Source organism: Rattus norvegicus, chromosome 3 (genome assembly GCF_036323735.1).
Source record: "Rattus norvegicus strain BN/NHsdMcwi chromosome 3, GRCr8, whole genome shotgun sequence".
Taxonomy (NCBI): domain Eukaryota; kingdom Metazoa; phylum Chordata; class Mammalia; order Rodentia; family Muridae; genus Rattus; species Rattus norvegicus.
The window spans coordinates 164918594-164946525 of record NC_086021.1 but is presented as its reverse complement, the minus strand read 5'-3'; the positions used below and the strand labels follow the sequence as shown (position 1 = coordinate 164946525).

Sequence of the window (27932 nt, the reverse complement as noted above, 5' to 3'; positions counted from 1 at the left end):
CTTAATGAGGAATGGGGAACCGAGAATGTGGCTCAGTCCTCAGAATGCTTTCCTGACAAGCCTAAGGTTCTGGGTTTGATTCCCAACCCTGCAAAACTGTAACTAAAAACAGACATGTAGCAAAATAAATTTTTGAAGGCTTTGCTTTCATTAAAAAACAAACAAACAAAACCCAACCAGACATGGAAGGGGAGGAACTAGCAGCCTGCTCACTCACTTGCTGAGAGAGTCCACCTCTCCCTGAAGGTCCACAGTCTGGCCTGCCAGAGCATCACGCTCCCCAGTGAGCTTTTGTAGCCTTTCCCTCAGGGCCTTGCCCTCTTCCTCCCACTGATTGTGCTGCTGCTGCAGGAAGCTCATAGCCTCCTGGCAGCCTGAAAGCTGCTGCCTGAGGTCCTGTGGAAGGAGAGCAAAGGAAAGAAGGCGATGAACAAGAAGCCAAAGGCAAAGGAATGTCTCCAAGGTAAGGGGGCTGGGGTCAGTGGTAATAACAGTCAGCTGGAAACAGACATAACAGTCAGCTAAGGACAGATGTAACAACAGTCAGCTGGGAACAGACATGTGGACAGCTAAGATGCTAATGGATCAGAGGTTATTGGGCTCTGTGGTTCTAGACCTTGGAGCCCACCAGATGTAGTGGCATGAGGGGATATTAAGGGTCTCTTGGAATAGGGAACATTTACATTTTCCCAGGCCTCTGCTTGCTTGTACTCAAAGATTACATCCATGCACTTGGGAGGGAGGGAGGGAGGGAGAGAGAGAGAGAGAGAGAGAGAGAGAGAGAGAGAGAATGAGAATGCATATATACATACGTGTATGTATGTATGTATGTATGTATGTATGTATGTATGTATATATGTATCTGTAAGCCACAAGAACCACTGGGCAAACAGAGACATTAATGAGCATTTTGGGGTACAACTTAATGTCTTGTGACTGGCTAGATGAAAGGGGTAATGCAGACTAGAGGTGTGCCTACGGGCACCCATGCCAGTGGCTGAGGAGCAGCTCTAGGGGCTCTCACCTGCACAGCCTGCTGTCTCCGAGTCAGCACGGAATGTACCAGAGTAAGAGCCTTGTTTGGGTCCTGGGAATCAAACTGGGAAAGGTCATTATAGTCTGACTGCAATGAGTTCTCAGAACCTGGGGTTTGGGTCACAGTGTCCTCTTCTTCCACTGAGGCCTGAAATGCAAGCCAGCGTTACAGAGATTTGCACTAGGCAACCTGAAGGGTTCCTTCACAGGTCCCTCCCTGGGCAGAGCAAAGATGACTGGTCCCTTCATCTCCTCATGTTTGTTCATTTAACTCAGAGTTTGCAACACGGCTAGAATCCCCTCTGGGGCAGTATGTAAGTGGGGAAAAAGGAAGAAAACGTTACTGCAAGGACAGAGTTGGAATTCAGCCTACGACCTAAGAGCCATAGCAGGCAGAGAACCTACCCACTACACAGCGCAGGAAATGACCACTTTACCTACACCCCAATCCCAGGCTTCAAGTACACTAAGGAAACTTAGCCTTACATGACCCTCAGTCCACACCTCAGGCTAGAACTCAAGGCAGCCAAGAACATGGAGAGGTGGGGGCACTGTGCAGTTACAGACAAGAGGCTTACCAGGGCCTGGGTTATATCCTTGATCACGTGCTGCAAAGACAACTTTTCCTCTTGAGCATTCCTGCTGAGAGATGCCTCATGTTCCATTAACTCTGCATGGTTTGTCTCCTGGTGAAAGAACAGAAGAGAGGCTCAAAGTCAAACTCTCAAAGAGAATTCATCATTCTCCTCCCCACATTAGTTACAGACACATTCTGTCTCTTCCGTCAGCCGTACTTTCCCCAAGGGGTCTAAAAACAAGGTAATAGGGCAATAAAAAGCTCAGAATAAATGATTAGAAATCTAAATGACTGCCTAGGTTAAGGTCCTTGTTCTAGCATCAGTGACTACTATGACAGCTCTGGAAAACCAGAATTCTTTACAATCCAACTTCACTCATTTTAAGTTACATGAGCCCAGTGATGTCTGCATTGGTGAATTCCCAACTAAAAGGAATTAAATGGGCAAAAAGAAGTCAGCTTCTTAGTGGACTCCAACGTAAATGGGGTATACATGTGGATAGGGGCTCAGGAGCTGCCAAAAGTCAATGACCAGAACATGTGTTGCGGTGAAAGGAGACATGTAAACAAGCTGATGTCCCATCTTAGAGAATTGCTTTTGTGGCATCCCTGACATAAGTCAGTGAGTATAGCCTCACTCTTTCACAAGACACACACTGTTCCAGTGACAGTCCCAGCTTGTCAAACCTCCTACCTGTCTACAGTTCATAGCCACTGACGAAGCTTCAACCCACTTCTCTCTTCAACTCTTACTTTCAGAGATGTGATGGCAGCCAGCCATCTTCCTCATAGCCATCCTGCTGCAGGATAAGTCCTACCACACTCTTCAGCGGTCCCCCACTGATTTAAATCTTGATTTCAATCTCTCCACAGATCCCTTCCCTGATACCTTGCTTATTCCCACCTTTTAGCTTTTCTTAGGGTTTCATGTAGCTCACACTGGCTTCAAAGACACCATGACAAGTCGCCTCTCTCTGATAAAGACACATTTCATATACATGTACTTTCCCCAGGAATATAGACAGTTATTAATATTCTATTGCACAGGTAAATGAATGAGTTAACAAATTTCCAGGTGCAGCTAAAGTTTATTTTCCGTGTTGGAGAATTCCATCAAGGGCTATTTAACTGGCACCATTCACCACTTGTCCACAAAGAACAAGAAACCTGCCAACCCCTTCTCAGTGCCTTCACAACACAGAGGAGCACGTAACATACCAGGATCTCCATTGTTCCTCTTAGGGCCTTTACCATCTCTTCGTAATCTTTGTTTTGTTTCTGAGACTGGGTTAGCAGAGCAGAGAGTTCTGTCACTCTAAGAAGAAAAACATAGCACTGTCACCCGAATAGCCCAAGGACATGGACAGGCCACACAATAGCACATCTCAGCCCCCACATGGACACACTCACGGCAGCCCCCAGAATCCCTTAGGTATACCCAGTCCCTTGCACTCCCTGAATAGCTTGTGATTCTATATTCTCGATCTGGTGGGGAATGCCAAAGCCACTCAGACACATGCAGGGATTTACCACATCTCAAGACTGGAGCGCGGGTTTGAGGGCCCAAGAGCTGAAGGAAAGCCCCGGCCCAGGCCCTTCCAGGCCTCGCTTGATTGTGAAGTCAAGCACCCTGAAGCCAATAAGAACATCAGAATTGCCACAGGGGATAGTTCCAAGGTCCCTCCAGCCCAAGGTTTTGACTCTGATAGGGAAAAAGGGCAGGTGACTTGGGGGACAATATAACTAACAACGTTCTGCAAAACTCACAAACACCCATACCATTCAACAGCACCTTGGAGCTTTGTGCCCAGCACGTCACAGACGGCTTTCTTTCCCGTTTCCCTTTTTTGATCTTTTGGGGCTGGGGCATCTGACTGTGTGTGCCAAGCTTGTCTAAAATGCTCTATGTGGTCTTGAACTAGAAACCCTCTGCTTCGAGGCAGGAGTACTAGCTCTCTTGCTGAGTCCTGGGATCATAGGATGAGCCAGGCACCGGCATAACAAGTTTCTCAAATGAATGTCACCTAGGAGCCCCTCTTCCTTTCCTTATCTCTTACTATTTGTTCATTCATTCAGTCCCTTTTTGTTTATTTATTATGTACTTTTGAGGCAGGATCTCACTACATAGCCCTGCCTGGTCTAGAACTTGCTGTGTAGACCAGGCTGACATCGAACTTACAGAGATCTACCCGCCTGTAACTCCAAAGAGCTAGGATTAAAAGTGATGACTAATGCACCTGGCTAAAAAGAAAAATGTAAGACTTAATAATTTTATTATGAATCACCTCTAGGGGCCCAAATCACAATCTTTCATTTAATTTTATGAGAGATATAGCATTTAACATTATGAGATGAAGTTCAAAACACTATAGAGACACAAACTTGCTAAGATCTGATCTCTGTTGTTAATCAAAAGCAAAGAGAAAACAAAATAGTCCCCAACTTATATGCACCACCATAGGCAGAGAGTCCTAGCCATGACAGACTTTGCCCTGATAATCAATAGGACTCTTCTTATGTCTTCCCTTTTATCCTTTAAAAAATTCTATTTCATTATAACCCAAAAATTAAAAGAGCCAAGGTAGGGGCACAGCTCAAAGGCAGAATATCAGATTAGCATATGCAAGGTCCTGAGTTAAATCCCCAGCACAGAAAAAACAAATAAGCCTAATGTATCCCCCCTCAAACAGGACGGATAGAAAGAAACAAAGTTATGAAAGAGATACAGTAAGATTAGGATCTAAGGAGCAGGTCGTTAAAATGCATAGGACTATGAGCTACTGAAGTCAGAGAAGTCACCTAAGAGGTGACATGGGAACTCTACGTTAAAGGGCAAGGCACAGTGGGAAGGAGGGAGGCATTCCAGGGTAAGGCTGGTATACAGGAAGACATGACTATTTCCACAGTATGGCTGCAAGGAGACTGCTGTCACAGAGAACAGTTGACATTACAAACTAGCAGGAAGAGACTGCTTGCAAGGTAGCCAGTGACAGTGACAGACCAGCTGGGCCACTGGACTCAGACGGCACACTTCCCTTCCTCTCAGGGCAGGGGTGTGTTTGACATCTTTTCTGCCCACTCACAGCCCTCTAGGAGTCAGCTTTCCCTCAGAGATTCCTCCTGGACCCACGACACTCACCGATCCTGGAGCTCTGCCTTCTCCAGATCCCCTTGACTCTTGAGCTGCATTAACTCTTGGCTCTTCTCATGGGCTTCCTTCTCCAGCGCCTGGGTCTTAGCTACAAGCAGCAGCAGCTGGGCTGGCTCACTCTCATCTGATCGCCCAGACCCACTGGAGTCCCGAGACTGTGCTCTCAGGGTCAAGCGCAGACAGCAGGTCAGCAGCGACCCCGAAAGCCTTGCGTGCTCGGCCTTTAGCTCTGTCAGATCTCTGAGCACAGGAAGGAAGATTGAAGACTCCAAGGAACCAAGGAAAAGAGTTTGGCCATAAAACCCAAGAAGTCTAAGGAGCAGGTCTGAGAAAATCATCTACCCAGTGACAGCAACTCTCCCTCCCAGGCACTGCCCCCATCCTTCTCTTACAGAGCCTGCTGCCTTAAGTTCAGAATCAGCAGAGGCAAACCTCTCCTCTAATCCCCACACTGACCTGTCAGTAGCTGACTTCATTTTCAGGAAGTGACGTCGGAAGGTTACCACCTCTCGCCACACACTGAGAAGACGACCATGTTCACCTCTCAAATAGCCCTTGAAGAACTGTGTGTTCAGAAACCCAAGTCACACCCAAGGGCAGGGGACCTAGCACCAACACAAGAGTCTTGGATTCCTCATGGCTGCTGGGAGACGGGTAAAGGGAGGAAGGATTCCAAGGAGATAGCTTATGGGTAGGAGTCTATATTCAAGTTATACTGAAGAGTTTAATAAAGTTGGCAGTGAGATTCAAGAGATCAGAGGCCCCTGGATGAAAAGCAGCCTTCCACTTGGCTAATCAGAAGAGGACATGCAGTGGCTGCTTAACAAATAGGAACTGAGTGGTCTACTACATGCAAATCACCCAGACCCAGAACCCAGCAAAGGTTCAAGAAACATTTGCTTTCTATAGCTCTGATCTGAACATTTCCCAGGGCCCAGAACCACTTTTTATCCTTCATTCAATTCAGCAGCTACCTGCTTAGCATCGAGCTATGCAGCCCTCCAGATGAAGGCAGACTATAAATTTTCAGATCCATTTGAAACCTAAGCTAGTCACTCTTGCAAGAGGTGAGCCTTTTGCTACCTGCCAACAAAGCCTTGACTCGGCTGAACTGGGAAGAAAGCTGAAACAGGGCACAGCTGTCAGCTTGGGCAGAGCTACTCAGAGGCAGGAGCAAGGACAGATCGGTTTCCACCGGGTCCAAGTTAACCCTTCCCCGCACTGCCTGGGACAGCACCCAGAGTGCCCAGCCTACTCCTGTTCTACCTCCTGCTCCATCCGCCATTGGCTCTCCTTCCTCATTAACTCGTCTCGGGCCCGGCTCCAGTCCACTGTCAGTTTCTCCACATCCTCCTGCAGGGCTTTATTTACCACATCGGCTTTCTCCATGTGCAGCCGAAGCTCTGTGTTCACCTCCACTAGGCTCTCACACCTGCGTGGGCAGAGCGAGTGCAAAATAAAGGTCTGGCCCCGCCCTTGGACCTCTTGGGAGTAAGACAGGGCAGAGAAGTTTCCATCACCAGGAATTAGAAGACTAGAGTCTTGTTTGCCCTTGGGACACAGGATTCCCTTGAGCCCCCTCCCCTCTCCCTGCCCCTCTGCTTTCTGCCTGCCTAGGTTACACACAGGAACCACCATGCCCACCCAGTTTCCCACCTACACGTTCACTCTTGGAACGGAGGTTTCCCATCCTTCCCACCCACGGCCTAAGCACTCAGGTCAGGTAAGTTGGGTCCATCACCTCTGCTGCTCCTCCTCCAGTCGGATCAGCAGCTGTTCCAGGTTTGGCTCTTCTACACTTTCCCACCGCTGAGGGATTAGTCCCTTGTGAGACAGAGACAGGCCTTACAATGCTGCATGGAAACCTCCCCCAGGACAATTCACTGGTGCTTCCTTCAGTGGTGGCCCACTTTCTTTTTTTGTTCTTTCTCTTGGAAGCAGTTTGGCAGTTTGGCATCTAACCTGTGGCATGGAAGCTGCATCTTTCACCCTGAGCCTTAGCATCTGTTATATCAACTTGGGTCCTTGGGAAGTCACTCATCATCCCCAACCACAAGATGATGTGACTGCCATTCTTCTCCGAGTTTGCAACTGAGGTGACCCAGAACAGTACAAGGTGCCTAGGGGTGCCCTGGCCTGCACAGAAGGTGTTCTTTCCTTCTCCCGAGAACCTTTCTGAGGGGAATGAGAAGGTGCTTAAGGGAGTTGGAACAAAGCAGGACAAAGGGGTCTTTCAAAGACAGTCCAACCCAGGCAACAAAATAAATGCATCCCTCTGCCGCAGGCATGCCTGGAGACCTGTATCTTCCTAACATACAAACACTGACACCTGCTGGGTGAACAATGAATTTTCCCTCTAATTCCACATACCTATTCTACTATGCTAAGTCCCCACAAACTGCATTATTTATGGAAAACCACAGCTTGGAATCTCTCAGGCCAAGGATCTCTAGAAGATCACATTGATAGAGCTCTAGGAGCTGAAGACAAAGGGACTCCTACCAAATATCTATATAGCCACGGTCTGCTTTGGTAGCATATAAAGCCCAAAAAGTGTAGTTTGGGGACTCGGGGAAGTCCAGAACTGAATCTCACTCACTCCAGTGGCTTCTAGCCGCTTCTCCAGGTCTTGGCACCAGCTCCGGTACTGTAAAACCTGAAGTAAAGAGAGCAGGCCCTAAGCTCAGGCACAGCTCACATAAACAACACACCCAAAGGCTCCAGGAATCTTGGACAAATTTGCTGTGAACCTGGGAAGCAGTTGGGAAGTAAGGCCACATCGTCTTAAGAGTTTCTAAATAATACTTTCTAGGGAGACAGCTCAGTAGGAAAGTGCTTGCTGTGTAAGCATTAGGACCTGAATTCAGATCCCTAGAACCCAAGTTAAGCCAGAGGTGGTAGTGTGCGTCTACAGTCCAGCACTCGTGTGGCAAGATGGGAAACAGGGACAGGAGAAAGCCCTGAAGTTCACTGGCCAGCTAACCTGATGTATACTGTGGCAAACAAAGAGACCCTATTTCAAACAGGTAGAAGGCATAGCCAACACCTGGCATTGTCCCCTGACTTCCATACCGTGTGTAAGGTACACGTGTGCTTGCTTGCACTTAACACACACACACAATTTTTTTTAAAAGATCAATATTTCCTAGGGTTTGAGGAGATGGCTTGGTCAGTAAAATGTGCCTGGTGGTGGTGGTGGTACACCTCAGGAGGCAGAGGCAGGCAGATCTCCAGAAATTCAAAGCCAGCCTGGTCTACAGAGTGAGTTCCAAGACAACCAGGGCCACACAGGAAACTCTGTTGCAAAACACAAACCAAGAGTATGTTTACTGTGCAAGCATCTAGACCCAAGTTCAGAGCCCCAGTGCCCACATAGAAAGCCACCATCTCAGTGTTGAAGAGGACAGGCAGCAGATCCCTGCAGCTCCCTGAACAGCCAGCGTAGTCAAATCTATGAGGTCCAGTTCTGTGAGAGATTCCATCTCAAAAAACAATATGGTGGAGGCTGAAGAGATGGATCAATGCTTAAAAGCTTGCTGGTCTTTCAGAGGACTCAAATTCGGTTTCCCTGGGCTGGAGAGATGGCTCAGCGGTTAAGAGCACCGACTGCTCTTCCAGAGGTCCTGAGTTCAATTCCCAGCAACCACATGGTGGCTCACAGCCATCTGTAATGGGATCCGATGCCCTCTTCTGGTGTGTCTGAAGACAGCTACAGTGTCTTATATATATATAAGACATATATAATAAATGAATAAATCTTTAAAAATAATTCAGTTTCCCCACACCCAGCAAACATATTACAACTCACAACTGCCTATAACTCCAGCTGCCTCCCAAGGTCACCAGCACACACATGGCATACACTTATACAGGCACATGCACACGAATGCACAAAGTAAAACTAAAAAAATAAGGTGGAGATAGAAGACACTCAATATTGACCTCTGGCCTCCTTATTCACACTCACAGCTTTATGTGCATTTGAACACACACACACACACACACACACACACACACACACACACACACACACCTTTGTATATTAGAAAGACAAAATCAGAAATCCTAGGGTTAGGGCTTAGCTAACTGTGGGCTCTGAAACTGTGGGTCATTACCCTTGAGTGGGGGGTATCAAACAACCCTTTTAACAGGGGTTGCCTAAGACCATCAGGAAAACATACACATTTACATTCGATTTATGACAGTTATGAAGTAGCAATGAAAACAATTTCATGGATGGGGGTTACCCTAGATGAGGAACTGCACTAAAAGGCTGCAGTATTAGGAAGGTGGAGAATCACTTATCTAGACTAAGAGAACACACCTAGGCGACTAGTTTAACTACTGTGAATGGAATGTCACATTTGGAAGGAACATAATCCACTCTTTGGAGTGATTGTGACTATCACAGAGAGGCTATGGTTGAAAGTCAGAATGTCTGGGCCATCCTCACCAGGAATGTTTGGGCCTATATGGTCTCTCCCTCCTCCAGCCCTTATCCTACCCTAGCATCCAACTCTGGGGGAGGCTCCATTTTCTCCTTCACCAGAGGGCCATCTGCCTCACCTTGGCCTGAAGCTTCCTCACGAGGGTTGCTTGCCTCTTCTGGGCCTCTTGGGAGTTCTTCAGCTTCCGCCAGGAGGCAGCCTGGTTCTGTGCCATCTGCTGCTGCAGGGCCAGCACCTGCTCCTCCAGCACCAGCTGTAGTGACTGGGGCTTCATGTTCAACCCAGGGCTTCCTGTCTCCATGGGCTCACAGAACAAATCCGCAGTTCCTGTGTAGCTATGGGTTGATTGCAGGAGGGTGTCTAACCATTGCTGTATGTGTCTTAGACGTCCTCTTGAGCTAGGGACCAAAACATATGACAAAATTGAAAAGGCTAGGCTTCTCAGATTTATTGGGCAGACATTTATTAAGTGGAGTGAACCTGGGCTGAATGAACTAAATAGGTTTCTTCGTTACAGGACTCCTCAGAACTTTGTTTTAATATTTATTTATGTGTATGAGTGTTTTGCCCGTATCCATGTATATGAATCATGTATGTACTTGGTATGTGAAGAGGCCAAAACGAACATCAAATACGTGACCCTCAGTCTTTTTTTGAGATAGGGTTTCATACAGGCCTGGCTGTCATGGGATTTGCTATGTGGCTAAGGATGAATCTGAACTTTCGATTCTCCTGCATCTACTCCCCAAGTGTTGTGATTACACGCATGTGCCACCATCCCATAAAAACGTTAAGAATTCACAAATAGATACCAACATTTGTGATTGAGAGGATACATATGCAAACATGCGTCTCGGGCTCTTCTGAATAACCAGGCTACCTAACCCCTGGGGCAATGACCGGGAAGCTCCTGCCTCTCCAGCATCTAAAGACCGAGACCTGTCTATATATTCAATCTCTGCGTAACACATGTAACAATCTCCACTAGCCAAACTGGTGAGTTCTGAGTTTAAGTGTAAGATCCTGAGTCCACACCTAGGATAAAGAGAGACACCCAATCAATCTCCAGCCCCCACAAGTGAACATGAATACACACATGCACACCGCCATACAAATAAAACAACAACGACAAAAAGAAAACAACAAAAGTCCACCCAACCACCACCACCACCTCCACCACCAGCACCCAACCACCACCACCACCACCACAAACTTAAATCGAGCCTAAGTTGGTCATGGTGGCACAGGCCTGAAGTTCAGCTACTCAGGAGATCAAGGCAGACGGATCAAGAGTTTAAAGTCCTTCTCAGTTACATAGTGGTTACATGAAATCCTGTCTTTAAAAAAAGATGGAGACACACACACACACACACACACACACACACACACACACATGAAAACTGAATCTTCTCTTTTTGTGTGTAGGATGAAAAAGGGATATAAGGCTAGACAGCTGGCCCAGCAGTCAAGAGAACTTGCTGCGCATGCAGAGGACCAGCGTTTGGCTCTCAGTCCCCAAGATGGTAGCTCAAAACCACCTTAACTCCAGTTCCAAGGGCTCTGACACCTTTTTCTGATGTCTGAGGGCAGAAGTGTGGTGTATGCACACGCAGGCAAACATCCATACACATAAAATAGTAAGATAAATCTTTAAAAATGTTTAGGTAGAAATGCCTTCTGCAACAAGGTCACAGAAAGTGCCATGGCTTGTTGCTTGTTCGCTTTTTCTGATCAACCTCTCTGGAGAAATACCTGCTCTGTCCTGAGGACACACAAGTACCTGAGGAGGCCCAGGAGAAAGCATCCGGGCCTTCTGCCAACAGCCCTGCTGAGAACAGATCTTCCAGCCCCCAGTGGAAAGCTTCAGATCAGGGTCACCCTTGCCTGAGCCTGCTAAGCCAGAAACACCGCTGATCTGCTCGACACTTCTCCGTGGTGAGCGCGTGAGGTAATCAACAACTGCGGCTTAATTCTAAACTTTGAATGACTCCTTGTACAGCAGCACCACTTCATCACTGCCACACTCCTCCCAGGTGCTACCGATACCTCCCGAATTCTGTCCTTTTGTTTTGTTCTCAATGGGGCAGTTAGAGAATCCTTTCAAAATACAAGACAGGACTGCTGAGGTGGCTCAGGGCTAAAAGTGCTGGTTGCCATCCTGACAACCTGAGATCAACGCACAGAACCCAGAGTTGAAGGAGATAATGGGACATGCCTAAAGTCAGGTGCTTGTGAGGCTGAGGCAGAAGGACTGCTACAAATTAGATTTTTCCAAGGGGCTACATAGTAAATTTGAAGACTGACTGGGCATACAGAGACCCAGCCTAAAAAAACAAAACTCACACACCCTAGATAGCAGCAGTAAAAGTTAAAGCAAATCTTTGTACTTGCCCAGTGTCCTAACTGACCCATCTTAGCCAAATGAATTAATCCTATTTCCTTCTCTTCTTCCCTTAGGTCACACTCCTCAGCCACACAGCCACTGCGTGTGTTGTAGAACACAGCAAGAACCACACTCATTTGCTACCCACATGATTTGTTCCTAACCAGGCTTCTGATCAAATATCACCTTAGTGAGTTGTAAGCTGTGAAGTGTCGCCACCACTATCCATATGCACTGGCATTTTATTTACCATGTCTATCTTTCTCTAACTACCATGCATAACAACTAACCAAAATGTAAGTTGCTCCAGTACAAAGACTGGTTTGTGCTTCTTTGTCTCAGACAGTGTCTTGCTTTGGTGGCTCAGGCTGGCCTAGAGCTTGTGATCATCCAGTTTTTGCCTTCTGAGTACTGAGATTACAAATGGGCGGGCACACACACACACACACACACACACACACACACACACCACATACATACACACACACCACATACATACATACACACACCACACACACACACACCACATACATACACACACACCACATACATACACACACCACACACACACCACATACATACACACACCACATACATACACACCACACACACACCACATACATACACACACACCACATACATACATACACACCACACACACACCACATACATACACACACACCACATACATACACACACCACATACACACCACACACACCACATACATACACACACACCACACACACCACATACATACACACACATATATACATACATACACACACACCACATACATACACACACCACATACATACACACACACCACATACACACACACCACATACACATACATACATATATACACACTACACACACATACACGCACATACATACACACACCACATACATACACACACACCACATACACACACACCACATACACATACATACATATATACACACTACACACACATACACGCACACACACATACACACACACATACACTTACATACACACACACCATGCACACACACCACATACACACACACCACATACACATACATACATATACACCACACACACACACCAACACAACACACACACACACACACACACACACACACACACACTAGCTAACATTATTTGAGTCAATGCTGCATTCCCTGCTCCTAAAACAGACCTGGTGTCTGAAGTGCCCATTATATTTGAGTGACAACACTAAGTAACGTGATCTTTCTGATCACCAACACAGCTTTACAAAATGTCGGCGGTTCATAGAATAAAAGTTAGACCATATACAATGTGTACCATGCTTCATTCTTACAGTAATCAGCTGCAACTTTCATCATCACAAAGGAAAAACTTAGAGGTACTAATATTACTGTCCTCATTTTACAATTAAGAAAACTAAGACTCAGGGTCCTGTGGTTAGGAACACTTGCTCTTGCAGAAGACCTGGGTTTAGTTCTGAGCACACACATAGTGAGTCGTAACTACCTGGAGGATGTAACAGCCTCTTCTAACATCTGATGGCACCAGGTACACAGACAGTGCACGTACACACATGTAGGCAAAGCACTTATACATACAAAATAGAAATAAATAAAATCCCAAAAGAGAAAGGATGAAAGAAAACTAGGATTCAAAAAAGGAAATGTGGGGTTGGAGAGCTGGCTCAGTGGTTGAGAGCACTAACTGCTCTTCCAGAGATCCTGAGTTCAAATCCCAGCAACCACATGGTGGCTCACAACCACCTGTAAGGAGATCTGATGCCCTCTTCTGGTGTGTCTGAAGACAGCTACAGTGTACTCATACACAATAAATAAATAAATCTTTTTTTTTTTTAAATGGCAGTGTGAGCTGGGCATAGTGGTGCATGCCTCTGACCCCAGGAGAAGAAGGTAGACCTCTGAGTTTGAGGCCATATTGCTCTTGCAGGGCATGCGAATTCTCATCATGTACTCTGGGCAGCTAACAGCTGCCTCTGAGCTCTAGGAGGTCTAAGGCTCTGACACCTGCATTTGTGTCCACCCTGCCGCCCCCCCATGCACATAATTAAAAAAATAAATATTTTTTTAAATGGGAGTATGGCTCAATAGGTAAGGAATCTGCCTGATGATTCTAACCCACATGGAGGCTGAAGGCAAGAGACAGCTCCACAAAGTCCTCCATACCCTTCAAGTGCACACCAGGGCACAGCTCCCCCATCGTACACACACACACACACACACACACACACACACACACACACACACACACAGAGTCAGAAACTATAAAAACCACAGCCCTGCAGAGCATCTCCTAATGGGTATGAAATAATGACATTCACACCTGAAGCTTTCTGAGGTAAAAGGAGTAAAATGTGATAGAGCGTTCCTAGAGCACAGGGTGAGGGTATACCCGTAGGACAGTGCAAGTCTGGCTTTGATTTCTGTTAAGAAAACTATCCATTTGGTAATATCAATTCTCCTTCGTAACCCTTCTCAGGGCCCAGCCTAGACTCACGGGCCTGAAATCTTATTCTTCGGAGGCCAAGGCAAATGAACATCAAGTTCAAATCCAGCCTTGGTAAGTTGATAAGACACTGTCTCAAAATAAAAAGGGAAAAGAGGACTTGAGCTTAGTTCAGTGGTAGAACACTGACTGGTGTGCATACGACCCTGGGTTCAATTCGTTACCAATTAAAGAAGAAAAAAAAAAAAGCAATCCTTTTATTGAAATGTGAGTTGTAACACTGACCTCCACATCTTACAGGCTAATGTGTAAACAGCCATTCAATCTAGTTAAGTCATAATACACATAGGGGATTCTAGCTCACTGTGGAACTTGATTTAGGAGTGTTTGTCTCTTCGTGCATAAAATGTGACTATGAAGAACACACACCATAGATCGCTGCGTGGATTAAAGGAGCCTTTGAAGGTAATGCATTTAGCAGATCTGTCATCTATTCAGTAACTTTTTAGTTACCAGTAGTCATCGTGGGACTTAAGAGTTGAAAAAAAAACAAGACTTATAACAAACAAGCCCAGAACATGAAAGAGGGGGGCCGGCAGAACACTGACTTGGGCAAAGATCACAAAAGCCAAGAATCAGATTAGCTGAAGCCTGGAGCAGGCCTTAAGAAAGGTTTTGAAGAAGTGATCTTTGAGATCTGAAAAATAAAAGTTCTGATGATGGGGCAGCGGGCTGGGACCCGACTTTCAGGGACGGATCACGCGCAAAGCCCATAGGGGCACAGGGAGCTGGAAAGCTCCCAGGTGCAGAGAGAGATCCGCAGGGAGCGCTGCATCTCATCCCGTCAGCTCCGGGCTACGGGAGTGGGCCACTCAAGTGTGAGGTTCTCCGGAGGGGCGGCTGCAGCAGGAAACTGAGGCAGGCAGGCCCCGACCCCTAGGACCGGTCCCAGCCTCTCTCTGGGCCCGGGGCTCCTCCCGGGATACAGGGAGCCGCTATCTAGGCGACATCTCCGCGGGCGCTCAGGCCCTCGGACCGTTACGCTCGGCGCCTCCCGCCTGCCCCAGCCCACCTCACCACGGTCGGTTCTCGGAGATCTCGTAGCGGTCCGCAGCAACCGAGGCCGCTGCAGCAGCCCGCAGGCCAGGCCCTGAGCGTCTCTCAGCCAGGAGGCCAGGCCCCGCCCCTCCAAACTCCCGCCCTTTTGTGGGGGCCGCCCAGCCGAGCTAAGCGCCCGGGGTAAGTGCGCGGGTGCAGACCTCTCGCCATATTAGGTACTGGCAGCCAACTTACTAGAGAAGCCCAAAAGGAAAGGGAAGTTTTGGTGAGACACACAGTCGCTCTCCAAAAATAAAGACAGCCACAGTCTTTGAATTCTAGCACTGAACGTTCTGAGGTGGCGAAGAAAAACTCGCCCTCAGTCTCCCGCCTGTGGCTTCAGAGTTAAATAATGCGCATGCGTAAAGCCGAGGTGCACCTGCGCACTGTCCCTCCAACAAAGCCTTGTACTGTAACTGCGTGAAAGCCTCTAGCTGCAAATAAGTTTAGGCGAACGACTGTCCTTGGAACAACTCAGTGTCGTTTTGGAATACTCGGTACTTCACAAGCATTTGCCCATAATTGCTTTACTTAAATGGTTTAAATGCCAGGAAAGCTACTTTGTCTAGTTGTGACTACCTCTACAGTACTGTGTTCCGCTAGGAACGGGGAGTTATGTTGATAATATGTTGTACAATCATCATTACACGTTTTCTTAGCATTGAAATATCATTTATCTGGTTCCCAATTGGTTCTAGTTTTAGTAGAGACAAGACAAAAGCCAAAAATAAAAAAAATGGGTTAGGGGTTGGGGATTTAGCTCAGTGGTAGAGCGCTTGCCTAGGAAGCGGAAGGCCCTGGGTTCGGTCCCCAGCTCCGGAAAAAAAGAACCAAAAAAAAAAAAAAAGAAAAAAAAAGAAATGGGTCGCCTAAGTATATACTTTGATTCCATCCCTGAAGACTCAGAACACCAAGGGTGAAGCCAGGAATCTGCATTCTTGCAAATAACCCAGATGATTTTGCACTATGGGAACTACACAAGAGTGAATCCTTGAGGACGGAGCACTTCTTGGGCATACATGACTCTAGCACACAGTACAAGGCCTGACACAAAACGGATCTTCAGCAACTATTGAGTGAATTAACGTATACATGAGGTTGTGTGAACATAAGAGACCCAGCCGGCTGGGCAGTGGTAGCACACGCCTTTACTCCCAGCCCTGGGGAGACGGAGGCAGGCAGATCTCTGAGTTAGGGGTCAGCCTGGTCTACAGAAGGAGTTCCAGAATATTCTGAGTTACAAGGGAGTGGGGAAGAAGAGAGAAAGAGGGGAGTTCTAGGTGAGAGAAATAACTACCTTATAGCTTTTTAAATGTTTTAGGTTTTTTGGATGGTTCGGTTGGTTGTTTCGTTGGTTGGTTGGTTGGTTGTTTTCGAGATAGGGTTTCTCTGTGTAGCTCTGGTTGTTCTGGAACTTGCTCTGTAGATCAGGCTGGCTTGGAACTCACGAGATACTGTGCCCAAAGTGCAGGGATTAGAGGCAAAGACACCACTGCCAGGCAACAAAATAATTTTTTTTTTAAAGATTTATTTATTTATTATATATAAGTACACTGTAGGTGTCTTCAGATACACCAGAAGAGGGCATCAGATCTCTTTACAGATGGTTGTGAGCCACCATGTGGTTGCTGGGAATTGAACTCATGACCTCTGAAAGAGCAGTCGGGTGCTCTTAACCCCTGAGCCATCTCTCCAGCCCCAACAAAATAATTTTTAAAAAGTAAAACTTACCTCATGTTTTCCCATCATGGTTCTTTGTTTATTTCATAGCAATTCTGCCTTTTATTTGCTGCCTTATTGTTTTCATACGTTTCCTCTCTGAAGCTATGAGTGTGCTATTCTGAATGCTTCCCGTAAGGTCTCACAAGCGAGTTGTGGTTTGCCCTGAAGTTATCTGTATTTTGATGCTAATTCCACTGCCCCAACGACAGCTGCCTAGTGACTTCACCAGAACCTTGCCATTGAATTTGTAAAGTATAGGTGAGGGGCAGGTACAAGATAGAAGGAGACCTGTCATTGAGGAGAAGGAAGGATGGGTGGGAGAGAAGTTTGAAGGAAGAAGAAGAGACAGGACAGAGGAGATGGAGAGAGGGGAGAAGCCATGGCAGGTGATGTTAAGATTCTGCTCTGTGTATTTACAGGTTGTTATCAATGTTCCTAAGGGATGGATGGTACCGGGCTTTGTATGTTTAAGTGGGCAATTATATCATACCAATTGGGTCAAAGATTATTGTGTTGTGTGTCCCCCCCCACCCCCCGGGGCTGGGGACCGAACCCAGGACCTTGCGCTTCCTAGGCTCTACCACTGAGCCAAATCCCCAACCCTGTGTTGTGTTCTTTAATGTGTAGATTTAAGTAATGTAATGGAGTGTGGGGTGACTGGTCTGGGCCACCACGGAGTTGGGATGTGTTTCCGCCAAGATACCTAGCAGATGTCTTGGGGCACTGAGGTGCGGACAAAGCGGGTAAAAGACAACTATACTCTTTTTTATTTTTATATTTTTCCAACAACACAGGCATTGAGTAAGTATCCTTTGAACTGAATAAGTCACGTTATCCTCAGAGTTAAAAAATGTTAGACATAAAAATCCATCCCAAGGGTTTGGGTTGTGATTCAGTTGATCTGTTGCTTGCTTAACATTGTGAGCCCGAGGTCTGACAGATCTGGGCATGGCGGGTAGGCCTGTAACCCCAGCATTTGAGGTAGAGGCAAGAGTCTCAGAAATTCCTTGGCATTCTCAGCTACTTAAAGAGTTTCAAGGCTAGCCTGGGCTATATGAGACCCCGTCTCAAAAATTAAAACAGAAAATCCATCAGCAAACAGCCAGCGTACTTTAGGGAGTAGCCATAGGTTTCAAAAAGGGGCCAGTGAGGTAGTAAATCAAAACCAAACAGTAATGATTGGCCTTTGTAAAGGGGGAATCGTTCATGTCTGTAGGAATGTATCCATTTACACAGCAAGCATTTGTTGGACAATTGTTATGTTCTAATATCAGATAATAATACAATGTGTTAACAACCAGTTGGAAATTCTACTAAAATATAATAAAGGGTAACCACTGGGAACTACCTGGGCCAAAGCAGAGTGTGGGATTCCTATGTGGAAGAGTGGGTGACAAAGTCTGTCTCCCTCCAGACTGCAGAGGAGGAGAGAGAGAGAAATAAATGAGTTAAAAGAAAACCACCAGGACTGGAGAGATGGCTCAGCAGTTAAGAGCACCGACTGCTCTTCCAGAGGTCCTGAGTTCAAATCCCAGCAACCACGTGGTGGCTCACAGCCATCTGTAATGGGATCTGATGCCCTCTTCTGGTGTGTCTGAAGACAGGGACAGTGTACTCATATATATGAACTAAATAAGTAAATCTTAAAAAAACAACAACAAAACCCAAAAGGGAAAGAAAGAAAGAAAGAAAGAAAGAAGGAAAGAAGGAAAGAAGAGAAGACCACCCCCACTCCCCAGCAAACTGCACTTCTTCCTTTGCATCCTTAATTGAATCTCTGGGAAAGCACCTTCAATGTAGGTCCAATAGTGAGTCTGCACCCCAACTTTGCTTATTGTTCTATAATCCACCCCCTCTTTTGTAAGTTATACACATGGAGTTTCAAGGTGAGGTGCTCTGTTATAAAGTTCTTAAACTTCTTAGCTGTTAAATACTTCCTAGAATTCTTGAAGTTTGGAGTTTGTTTTTTGTTGTTGTTACATTTATTTATTGACAATTTCCAGGAGTTAGTTCTCTCCTTTTATGTAGGTCCCATGGATTTAACTCAGGTTGTTCAGCTTGGAAACAAGTGCCTTTACCCACTGGGCCATCTTGTTAACCATCTACTAAAGTTCTTGGTGTTTTTGTTTGTTTATTTCTTTTTTTTTTAAAGATTTATTCATTTATTATATATAAGTACACTGTAGCTATCTTCAGACACACCAGAAGAGGGCATCGGATCTCTTAACAGATGGTTGTGAGCCACCATGTGGTTGCTGGGAATTGAACTCATGACCTCTGAAAGAGCAGTCGGGTGCTCTTAACCGCTGAGCCATCTCTCCAGCCCTGTTTGTTTATTTTTTTTTTCTTTTCTTTTTTTGTCGGAGCTGGGGACCGAACCCAGGGCCTTGCGCTTGCTAGGCAAGTGCTCTACCACTGAGCTAAATCCTCAACACCGTTTGTTTATTTCTATTAGGGTTCTCATATACAAAGATAGAGTTTATTTGCCTGTATGTTTTAAAGTTATTTTGTTTGTGAGTGTGTGTGTGTGTGTGTGTGTGTGTGTGTGCGCGCGCACGCGTGCACGTGCAGGGGTGAAAACATGCATGTATCATGGCACTCATTTGGAGGTCAGAGCCCAACTTTTCCAGACATTCTCTCGTCCTTCCTGCTGAGACAGTCTCTCTGGTTTCTGCAGCTCTGCTGGGTAGCTAGCCTGGGAGCTTCTCAGTGATTCTCCTGTGTCCAGTGTCCATCTTCCTGCAGGAGTGTTGGGATTACATATGCTAGCCACTGCCTCCAGCTTTTTGTGGGTCCAGAACCTGAACTTGTCATCATGCTAAGTGAAGAACCATCTCACCAGCCCGTTTATCTTTTAGACAGAGTCTAAGTATATAGTCCAAGCTGATCTTAAACTCAGGATCCTTCGGCCTCAGCTTCCCGAGTATTAGCATTACAGGCTTGCATCACCGTGCCTGGCTCAAGAGACCAAATCACTGGACTCCCAGCCCAGACAGTGCTCAGTCTCCATTGTTATGGTTGATTCCGAGATCCCTGCAGGAGAGCCTGTCTGTGAGTCTATAAACAGACTTACCAGGTGCCCTGATTCCAGAAATATGACAGGTACCATTCTCACTCCCCAGGGAAGTTCATAGAACAGAATGTCAGGGCAAGTGTTGGAGACACACCACTGACTTATAACTAGACATCCTCCTCTTCCTCACATCCCTGCCTCCTCAGAGTGGTGAATCTTTCTCTCCCGTGCCACCTAGGTGTCATGGACAGCTAAGCTACCAGCTTCTAGATGTCATGGACAGCTAAGCTACCAGCTTCTAGATGTCATGGACAGCTAAGCTACCAGCTTCTGCTGTGAAATTGTTCCCCGTCTTTTGAGATCCATAAGAAGGGACCGTCCATCTGCCTCGTGGGCCTGAACTGTCCTTGGAGCCTCTGCTTTGTTGCTGTTGTCCATGTCGTTGAGAACTCTTCAATTAAATTTCTTACCTCCAAAGGACAATCTGCTTAAGGAGTCCTCTGGTATCCCAAACTGAGGACTTTTCTGAACGTAGATGGAGTAAGAAGGGAAGGAGGAAGAGAGGGATGGAAGCTGGGAGGGGATGGGCCAGCAAGGACGTGAGGATTCTGAGCCCCAGAACCACAAGATGCTAAGGGTGGTAGCATGTGCAACCCCAGCAGTAAGGGGTAGCGTGATGAACTGCGAAACCACCTGAAGGTTTCCGGGTAAGAGCTCAACGTGTGAGGGAAGAGGAGAATTTTCTCTTTCTTTTTAAAACATTGTATCTACTATACAGATGAGCCTCCAGCTTTGGATCCTCCTGCTTCACACAGTACGACTTTCCTTCCTTCCTTCCTTCCTTCCTTCCTTCCTTCCTTCCTTCCTTCCTTCCTTCCTTCCTTCCTTTCTTCCTTCCTTCTTCTCTCTCTCACCTCTCTCTCTCTCTCTCTCTCTCTCTCTCTCTCTCTCTCTCTCTCTCTCTCTCTCTCTCTCTCTCTTCTAGTGTTCTATGTACGTGATCTACTGGCATGCAGTGCCCTTGGGAGCCAGAAGAGGGCAGCAGATCCCCTGGAAAAGTAGTTAACAGGAAGTTGGTAACCACCTGGCTATCCTTGGTAGGACTAGAATTCAGATCATTTAGAAGAGCAGTATGTGTTCTTAACCACTGAGCCATCTCCCCCGCCCCTGTTTCTTTACTTCTTCAAGACAAAGTTTTATATAGCTTACTAGGCACTGGCAATGCATGCATTGTCTGTGGTGGGGGCTCAAGTGTTCCGTTGCCCATATGAAGGACAGGGGACAATTTTTATGGAGTCAATTTTCTCCTTCTGCTTTTATGCAGGCCACGGACATCAAATTCAAGTCATCAAGCCGTCCCACCAAGTGCTTTCACCAAGCACTGAACCATCTCAGTGGCCGGGCTGTCACCCTTGACACTGTCTTTGACCTACTCTATTACTTTGCTTGGAGTAGCTTCCTTGCTACTTTTGCTTTTTTTGTTTTTTTGGGTTTTTTTCTTTTTTTTCCAGAGCTGGGGACCGAACCCAGGACCTTGTGCTTGCTAGGCAAGTGCTCTACCACTGAGCTAAATCCCCAACCCCGCTACTTTTGCAATTGGTGCGAGCCTTTACCTCAGTTCCTTGAACAAGAGGCTAAGAACCCCAGGGTGTGGGAGTACACAACATTGATCCCAGCACTCAGGAAGCAGAGTCAGACAAATCGCTGTGAATTTGAGACTAGCCTGGTCTATACAGCAAGCTCCCAAGGCTACATAAAGACACCCTCTCTCCAAAAGTATAAACGAATAAATAAATGTCAAGAACCAAAAATCATGTGGCCCAGATTCTGACCACTCCTAACGTAAGTGCTGACGGAACACTCTGCCTCCTACACATCACACTTCTTTCTCTCTTCCTCCTTTTTCCCTTTTTGTTTTTTGTTTGTTTCTTGTTTTGTTTTGTTTTTGTTTTTCGAGACAGTGTTTCTCTGTGTAGCCTTGCTGTCCTGGAACTCACTCTGTAGACCAGGATGGCCTTGAACTCCGAGATCTTTCTGACCCTGTCTCCCAAGTGCTAAGATTAAAGGCATCTACCTCCATGTCTAGCCACACTTCATTTTTTAAAATGCTTATTTTATTTATAATTATGCGTAGATGTGGGTGTGTAAACGCAGGAACCCGAGGAGTCGAGAGGAGCATGTTTGATCCTCTGGAGCTGCAGTTATGGGTACTCGGGAACTACCCCATGTAGTTGCTGGGAACTGAGCTCAGATCCTTTAAGAGAACAGCACTCAAGTACTGCCAAGCCCTTTCTTGAGTCCCCCAAGGGATTATGGTTGCTATTGGCATATACTGTTACTAAAGTAAGGCACAGAGAGATTAAATAATTCAATCGCAATTACCCGGTTGGCGAATCAAGGCCCTGAGATTCATCTGAAGGCTAGCAGTTTCATATTATTCATTATGTGATACCTCGTCTGCCTAAAATCCTCCATTTGATTCTCCAGTGCACTACAAATAAAACTGAACTTGGTGTTCGTGGTGTACAGAGCCACAGGTATGGCCCTGACACACGGTCTCCCTCTGCCTCACCAGAGCAGCTTTCTTAGGTTTCTCACTTGAGCCCGGCACATTTCTACCCTGGGGCCTCTGCATTTGCTGGGCCCTCCAACTGGAGTGATCAGCTCTCCCAGACCATGGTGTGTCTCACCGTATCTCTGTCTCTAAAATGCCACGCAATCAGCAAGGCACTCCTTGCCAGAACAGACACTTTGTTGACTGTTTTCTTTCCTAGACAGCACTCAGAAGTCCCTCAAAGTGTGCATTTGTCTGTCTCTTTCACCAGCATTTGAACACAAACTGTGACGTCACACGAACTATGACGTCTCATACCCTGCTACATAGCCAGGGCTCACAATTAAGCAAATGAATGAATGAATGCAAAGGCCCGTCGGCTGGTCAGCGGTAGAGCTGGGACACAGACTGTGCCGTCCCCTCTCCAACCTGTCCCCTTCAGCTACTGTGCTGTGCTGGCCTGACTTGGGATCTCAGGAGGTTGACAGAACACAAGGAATATGAAGTGTCCTTGAAACTTCCTAAGAGCTTGAATAAAACAAGGGATTATTCTTCTTCAGTTCACTCTGCTCGGAACGCGTTGGCTCACTCTGTAAGGATGTTTTGTGAGGTACCAATGAGATAATGGGTGGGAAACATTTAAAGAAGTTAGAGGCTTTGCATAGTGGAAGGGCCTGGGATGATTATTTCCATGCCAGTGGCTTCCCAAGGCTCCCATCCCCTACCTTAGGTTTGACATTAATATTGCTGACAGGAATGGGGGAGGGAAGGAGCCACAGGGGACCCAGAGACTCTGTGTCCCAGTAATTAAACATGTCGGGACTGAAGCACAGCCAGCAGCAGCATCTGGTTGCAATTACCAGAGGGGACCAAAGTGATTAGTCACCTTTATAGTAAGAGCCAGGCAGGAACTCTGGGCTGCTCCCTGGAGAGGGCCTTCCATCCAAATTCGGAGTCTTTTTCCTTTTTTTCATTGGAGACTTCCCAATTCCTGGGAGTCTCCTGGTCCTCAGACAATAGCCCTTGTCTGAGATTCCTCCATGTCCTCAAAGTTCCAGACCACTGGGTGAGTCTTTGAAAGTTAGAATTCCCTAAAGTTCCTACCACACCACCTTATCACTGTGGATCCCATTGAGAGCAGGATCCTTGGTATACTGTGTTGAAAGGGGCCATTAGGATGGCCCAATGGGAAAAGGACCTGCTGCCAACCGGGTGATCTGAATTTGATCCTGTAGCCCCACATGGTGGAAGGAGAGAACCAGCCCCTCCAGGTTGTCCTCTGACCTCTGTGTACCACTACATACAAATAGAAATAAAAATTTGAGCCAGGCATAGTGATCCATACACACCTTTGATCCTGGTGCTCAGGAGGCACAGGTCTGCTTGACCAAAACAGTGAGTTCCAGGACAGCAAGGGCTACAAAGTGAGTCTAGAGAGAGAGAGAGACAGAGACAGAGACAGAGACAGACAGAGACAGAGACAGACAGAGACAGGGGGGAGAGAGAGACAGAGACAGAGACAGACAGACAGACAGAGACGGGGAGGAGAGGGAGAGAGAGAGAGAGAGAGAACTTTTAAAAAGAAGAAAGAAAATAAAGTTCTTAAATGTAATTTTATTGGAAATCCTGGAAAAGGAGTGAGCATGTTAGTGCACACCTGCAATTCCAGCATTCGTGGAATAGTGGCAGGAAAATCAAGGGTTCAAGCTTCCTCAGTGGTGGTGGCACACACCTTCACTCCCAGCACTTGGGAGGCAGAGGCACACAGATCCCCAAGTTCAAGGCCAGCTCAGTCTACAGAGTGAGGTCCGGGACAGCCAGGGCTACACAGAGAAACCCTCTATTGGAAAAAAAAAGTAAAATAAATAATAAATAAAATTAAAATTACATCTTATTTATTTTGTGTGTGTGTGTGCGTGCATCAGATAGGTGGGAGACTGGGAAGTAAGGAGATTGGAGGACATCTTGTGGGAGCTGCTTCTGTTCTCTCCGACTCTGTGGGATGTGGAAATCAGAGTCAGCTTGTCAGGCTTGATGGCAAACATCTTTACTTACTGAGCCATCTCACTGGCTCTCTGTTGAGGTGTTTAATAATCCACTCCACAAAGCCCTAGGTCCTGCTAAGACTGAACCCCCAGTGAACTAGATTGTTGGGGGGAGGGCGGCAAGGGGGGGAGGATGGGGAGGGAAACGCCCATAAAGAAGGGGAGCGGGAGGGGGATGTTTGCCCGGAAACCGGGAAAGGGAATAACACTCGAAATGTATATAAGAAATACTCAAGTTAATAAAAAAAATAATAATCCACTCCACAGAATACCCACAAAAGCCCTTTGTGTGTCAGTACCGTAGCTATCCCTGTTCAGAGTCTCAGAATGGCTCAATGGCTCTCCAAGATCACATGATGTAGAAACAGCAGAAACACCAAGATTCAAACCCAGGTCCGAGTTATGAGACCATGCACTGGATGTCTGCGTTGACTCATCCATAACTTTGTTTATTCAGTGGATAGAGCTCATGAAATACTTAGCCAGTAGCAAGACAACATCTTTCCCTTTTAGGAACTCAAAGTCCAGCAGAAAAGGCAGGGTATGTTAAAAATGATGGCGTCCCAGACTCAGCCACATGGATAGCATGTGCTTTCTCACGTATGTAACATCTGGACCCACATACGTGGTCTGGAAGCAGAAGGGGGACTAGTGAGTACTGGGAGGGTAAAGGGACTGATGTGGGGGACATGTGGGAGCAGGAAGCTAACAAAGGGCGGGGCAGGGACAGGGGATTGTTTTCTTTCACATGCAGAAGTTGTGTGTTTAAATATATAGAGGTATAACAGGAAGTAGGAAGGGTACTTCGGTGGAGAAAGGAGTGTGGGAAGGGGGTGGTAAGGGAGTGAATGTGACCAAAGGATAGTGATGTGCACGTTTGGAAACATCACAATGAAACCAGCTCTTTACTCTTAAAACAGAAATGATACAAAGGAAAACGATGGTGTTTCTTTAAAAGGGCCAGTTTGAGGGCCATTCATACAACACACTCCGAGAATCTGCTATGTGCTGGGCTCTGTGCCAAGCCCTGGGAATAATTGAAAGACAGATATGGTACAGTGTAGTTATAATCTAATGGGATAGACAGATATGTACATAAATTATGATAGGCATAAGGAATTCAGTTATAATAAAACTTTGAGAAAAAAAAAGCACACAGACTTTAAAAACTGACCTGCATTGGAAGTAGGGGCAGAGACTGAGGCTGGATGGATTTGAACTCTGAGAGCAGAAAGAAGCACAGAAAGTGTGCAGTGGCTGTTTGGAAGCTTCATGACTTCTCTGAGGTGTAAGGGCTACCTTTGTGCGGTCGCTAGTACATGGGTCAGCTCTTGTCCGTTGGGTAGGCTTCAGTTAGAAGGAGGGTTGAGGTTCGGTCCCCAGCTCCGAAAAAAAGAACCAAAAAAAAAAAAAAAGAAGGAGGGTTGAGATGGGAAGGTCCTGGAAGGCAGTAATGAGGGAATTGTAGTAGATTAAAGGGCCAGGAGGGTAGGGCAGTGACGGAGACCTCAGGAAAAAGATGCCAGAGAGGACTGTGAAAGTCAGTCACAAGCGAAGACCAGAGTGATGACCTGGATGACCAGAGGGACTGTAATAAGTTCAAACTGTCCTCAGAACTCCTTAAAGAGGGTGGGTGGCGCCTTGGTCTGAAGTGAGCTCCTCTTCAGACTTAGGAGCTATCAGTGAAGACTTGAATGGAGCTAGGAGCAAAATTATGAGGGGTGGGGGTTGGGGTGGGGGAGAAGAGTACTTGCTGCTCTTAGGAAAGACAGAATTCTGCTCCTAGCACCACATCAGGATGTCTCACAGCTGCCTGCAACTCCAGCCCCAGGGGACATGACATGATGCCCCTTTCTGGTCTCCTCTGGCACCCTCTTTCCATACATACAAATAAACAAAACAAATACGAGAGAGAGAGAGAGAGAGAGAGAGAGAGAGAGAGAGAGAGAGAGAGCGCCTAGATCTGCAGAGTGAGGACTTTGTTTGGTGTTGTCTTGGTGAGGACTTTGTGCACGCTAACCCTGCACTGGACTACTGAGTGACATGCCTAGCCTCCAGCAGAGAGTCTCTAGAAACCGACTTAGCATATGAATGAATCTGTTAGGTCAGCTCTAAGAGCAGAGGATTAATAAGGAAAGCTAGACTAGGTGGTGCAGTTCTATAATCCTACTCTGTAGCCAAGCAGGTGGAGGTAGAAGATCAGGAGTTCAAGGCCAGCCTTGTATATATAGTGAATCTGAGGCCATCGTGAGTTACCTGAGACATTATCTAAAGAAGAAAAGGAAGAGAGGGAGAGGGGACTCTCTTCAGTTAAGCAGGTATTCAATTCTTCACCAGCTCCTAGAAAAACAACCCCCGGAGAACTTGTTTTTCCAACTTCCTGCAGGGGTCGCTGCTGCCTTAGGCTGGGGCTGCCACCTCGGGCCTCAGCCAATTTCTAAGAAAACTGGCGGTCTTTGCTTGGGTAGTGGCTGAGGTACGCACACCCTGGACCTGTTTCCAGCCAAGGGGGCTACAGGATGGCAGTGCTCAGCCAATGGCATTTGGTGGGGGTGGTATAGTGGGCAATGACTTTTTTTTTCCTGTTTTTTGGGTCACAAGTTTATCAAAATAAAAGAAAGTGTGGGTAAACGCTGCCATCTGTGCTGTCCTCAACACACGCACACACATGTGCACACACACATATATACACACACACACACCCTACACACCACACTCCACACCACACACACACACACACCCCACACACACCCCACACTCTACACCACACACACACACACACACACACACACACACACACCCGAGGTCCCAGATGAGACAGAGAGATTGAAATTGCTTTACAGACACTCCAAGGACTTCACTGAAAACCTACCTCGCATGTTTAGTCCCTGCAGGTCTCTGCACTCGCTCTTCAATCTCTCCACTCAGGATGGTGGGGTGAGCTGCTCCAGGAGGTGGAGGTGAAGACCCCTGAGTCTACTCTGGGATGGGGAGGCCCCCTAAGCCTGAGTCCTGCTATGGGGCTCTGAGCCAAGAGCCCCCATGAGCCATGGCCTCCAAAGGGCAGCGGTGATTTTTTTCACATAAATATATCGCACTTAAATGAATTTAGACAGCATGACATCAGAGAGTAATTAAATTGGTTTGGGTTGGAATTCCGTTTCCAATTCCTGAGTTCAGGTTTGTAAAAGATTTTTCTGAGCACCTGCAGGTTTGTGTGTGTGTGTGTGTGTGTGTGTGTGTGTGTGTGTGTAAGTATTTTCACTGGAAAGGATTCAAAATTAGAGGGAAAAAAAACTGGAGCGCACAGGCAGCATTACGCCATTCTTCCTTCTTGGAAAAATCCCTCAGCCTTATACAAGCCTCCTTCAAGCCCTCAGTCAGTTGTGCGGGAGAAAGGGGGCGGTCGGCTTTCTCCTTTCAAGAACGAGTTATTTTCAGCTGCTGACT

General features: G+C 46.7%; 1 protein-coding gene across 7 annotated transcripts in view; it reads right to left on the bottom strand.

Annotated features, from left to right (window-relative positions):
• Cep250 (centrosomal protein 250) overlaps nt 1-15493 on the bottom strand; it is a 45178-nt gene extending 29685 nt beyond the window's left edge. The window contains exons 1-11 of one of the 7 annotated variants that reach the window (XR_005502972.2): nt 15123-15279; nt 9330-9609; nt 7363-7419; nt 6505-6587; nt 6030-6195; nt 5220-5326; nt 4752-5003; nt 2831-2927; nt 1614-1721; nt 1025-1183; nt 218-396 (exon numbers count right to left, since the gene is read on the bottom strand). Coding sequence is in view for 6 of the 7 variants with exons in the window: in XM_039106869.2 (XP_038962797.1) it covers nt 218-396; nt 1025-1183; nt 1614-1721; nt 2831-2927; nt 4752-5003; nt 5220-5326; nt 6030-6195; nt 6505-6587; nt 7363-7419; nt 9330-9512 (1391 nt within the window). In the remaining variant the exon portion in view is untranslated. Of the gene's footprint in view, nt 1-217; nt 397-1024; nt 1184-1613; nt 1722-2830; nt 2928-4751; nt 5004-5219; nt 5327-6029; nt 6196-6504; nt 6588-7362; nt 7420-9329; nt 9610-15122; nt 15280-15343 lie in introns of those variants that run through there. The other 6 variants (XM_039106869.2, XM_063283848.1, XM_039106871.2 and 3 more) reach the window with 6 other exon arrangements.
• Nucleotides 15494-27932: the final 12439 nt, after the last annotated feature.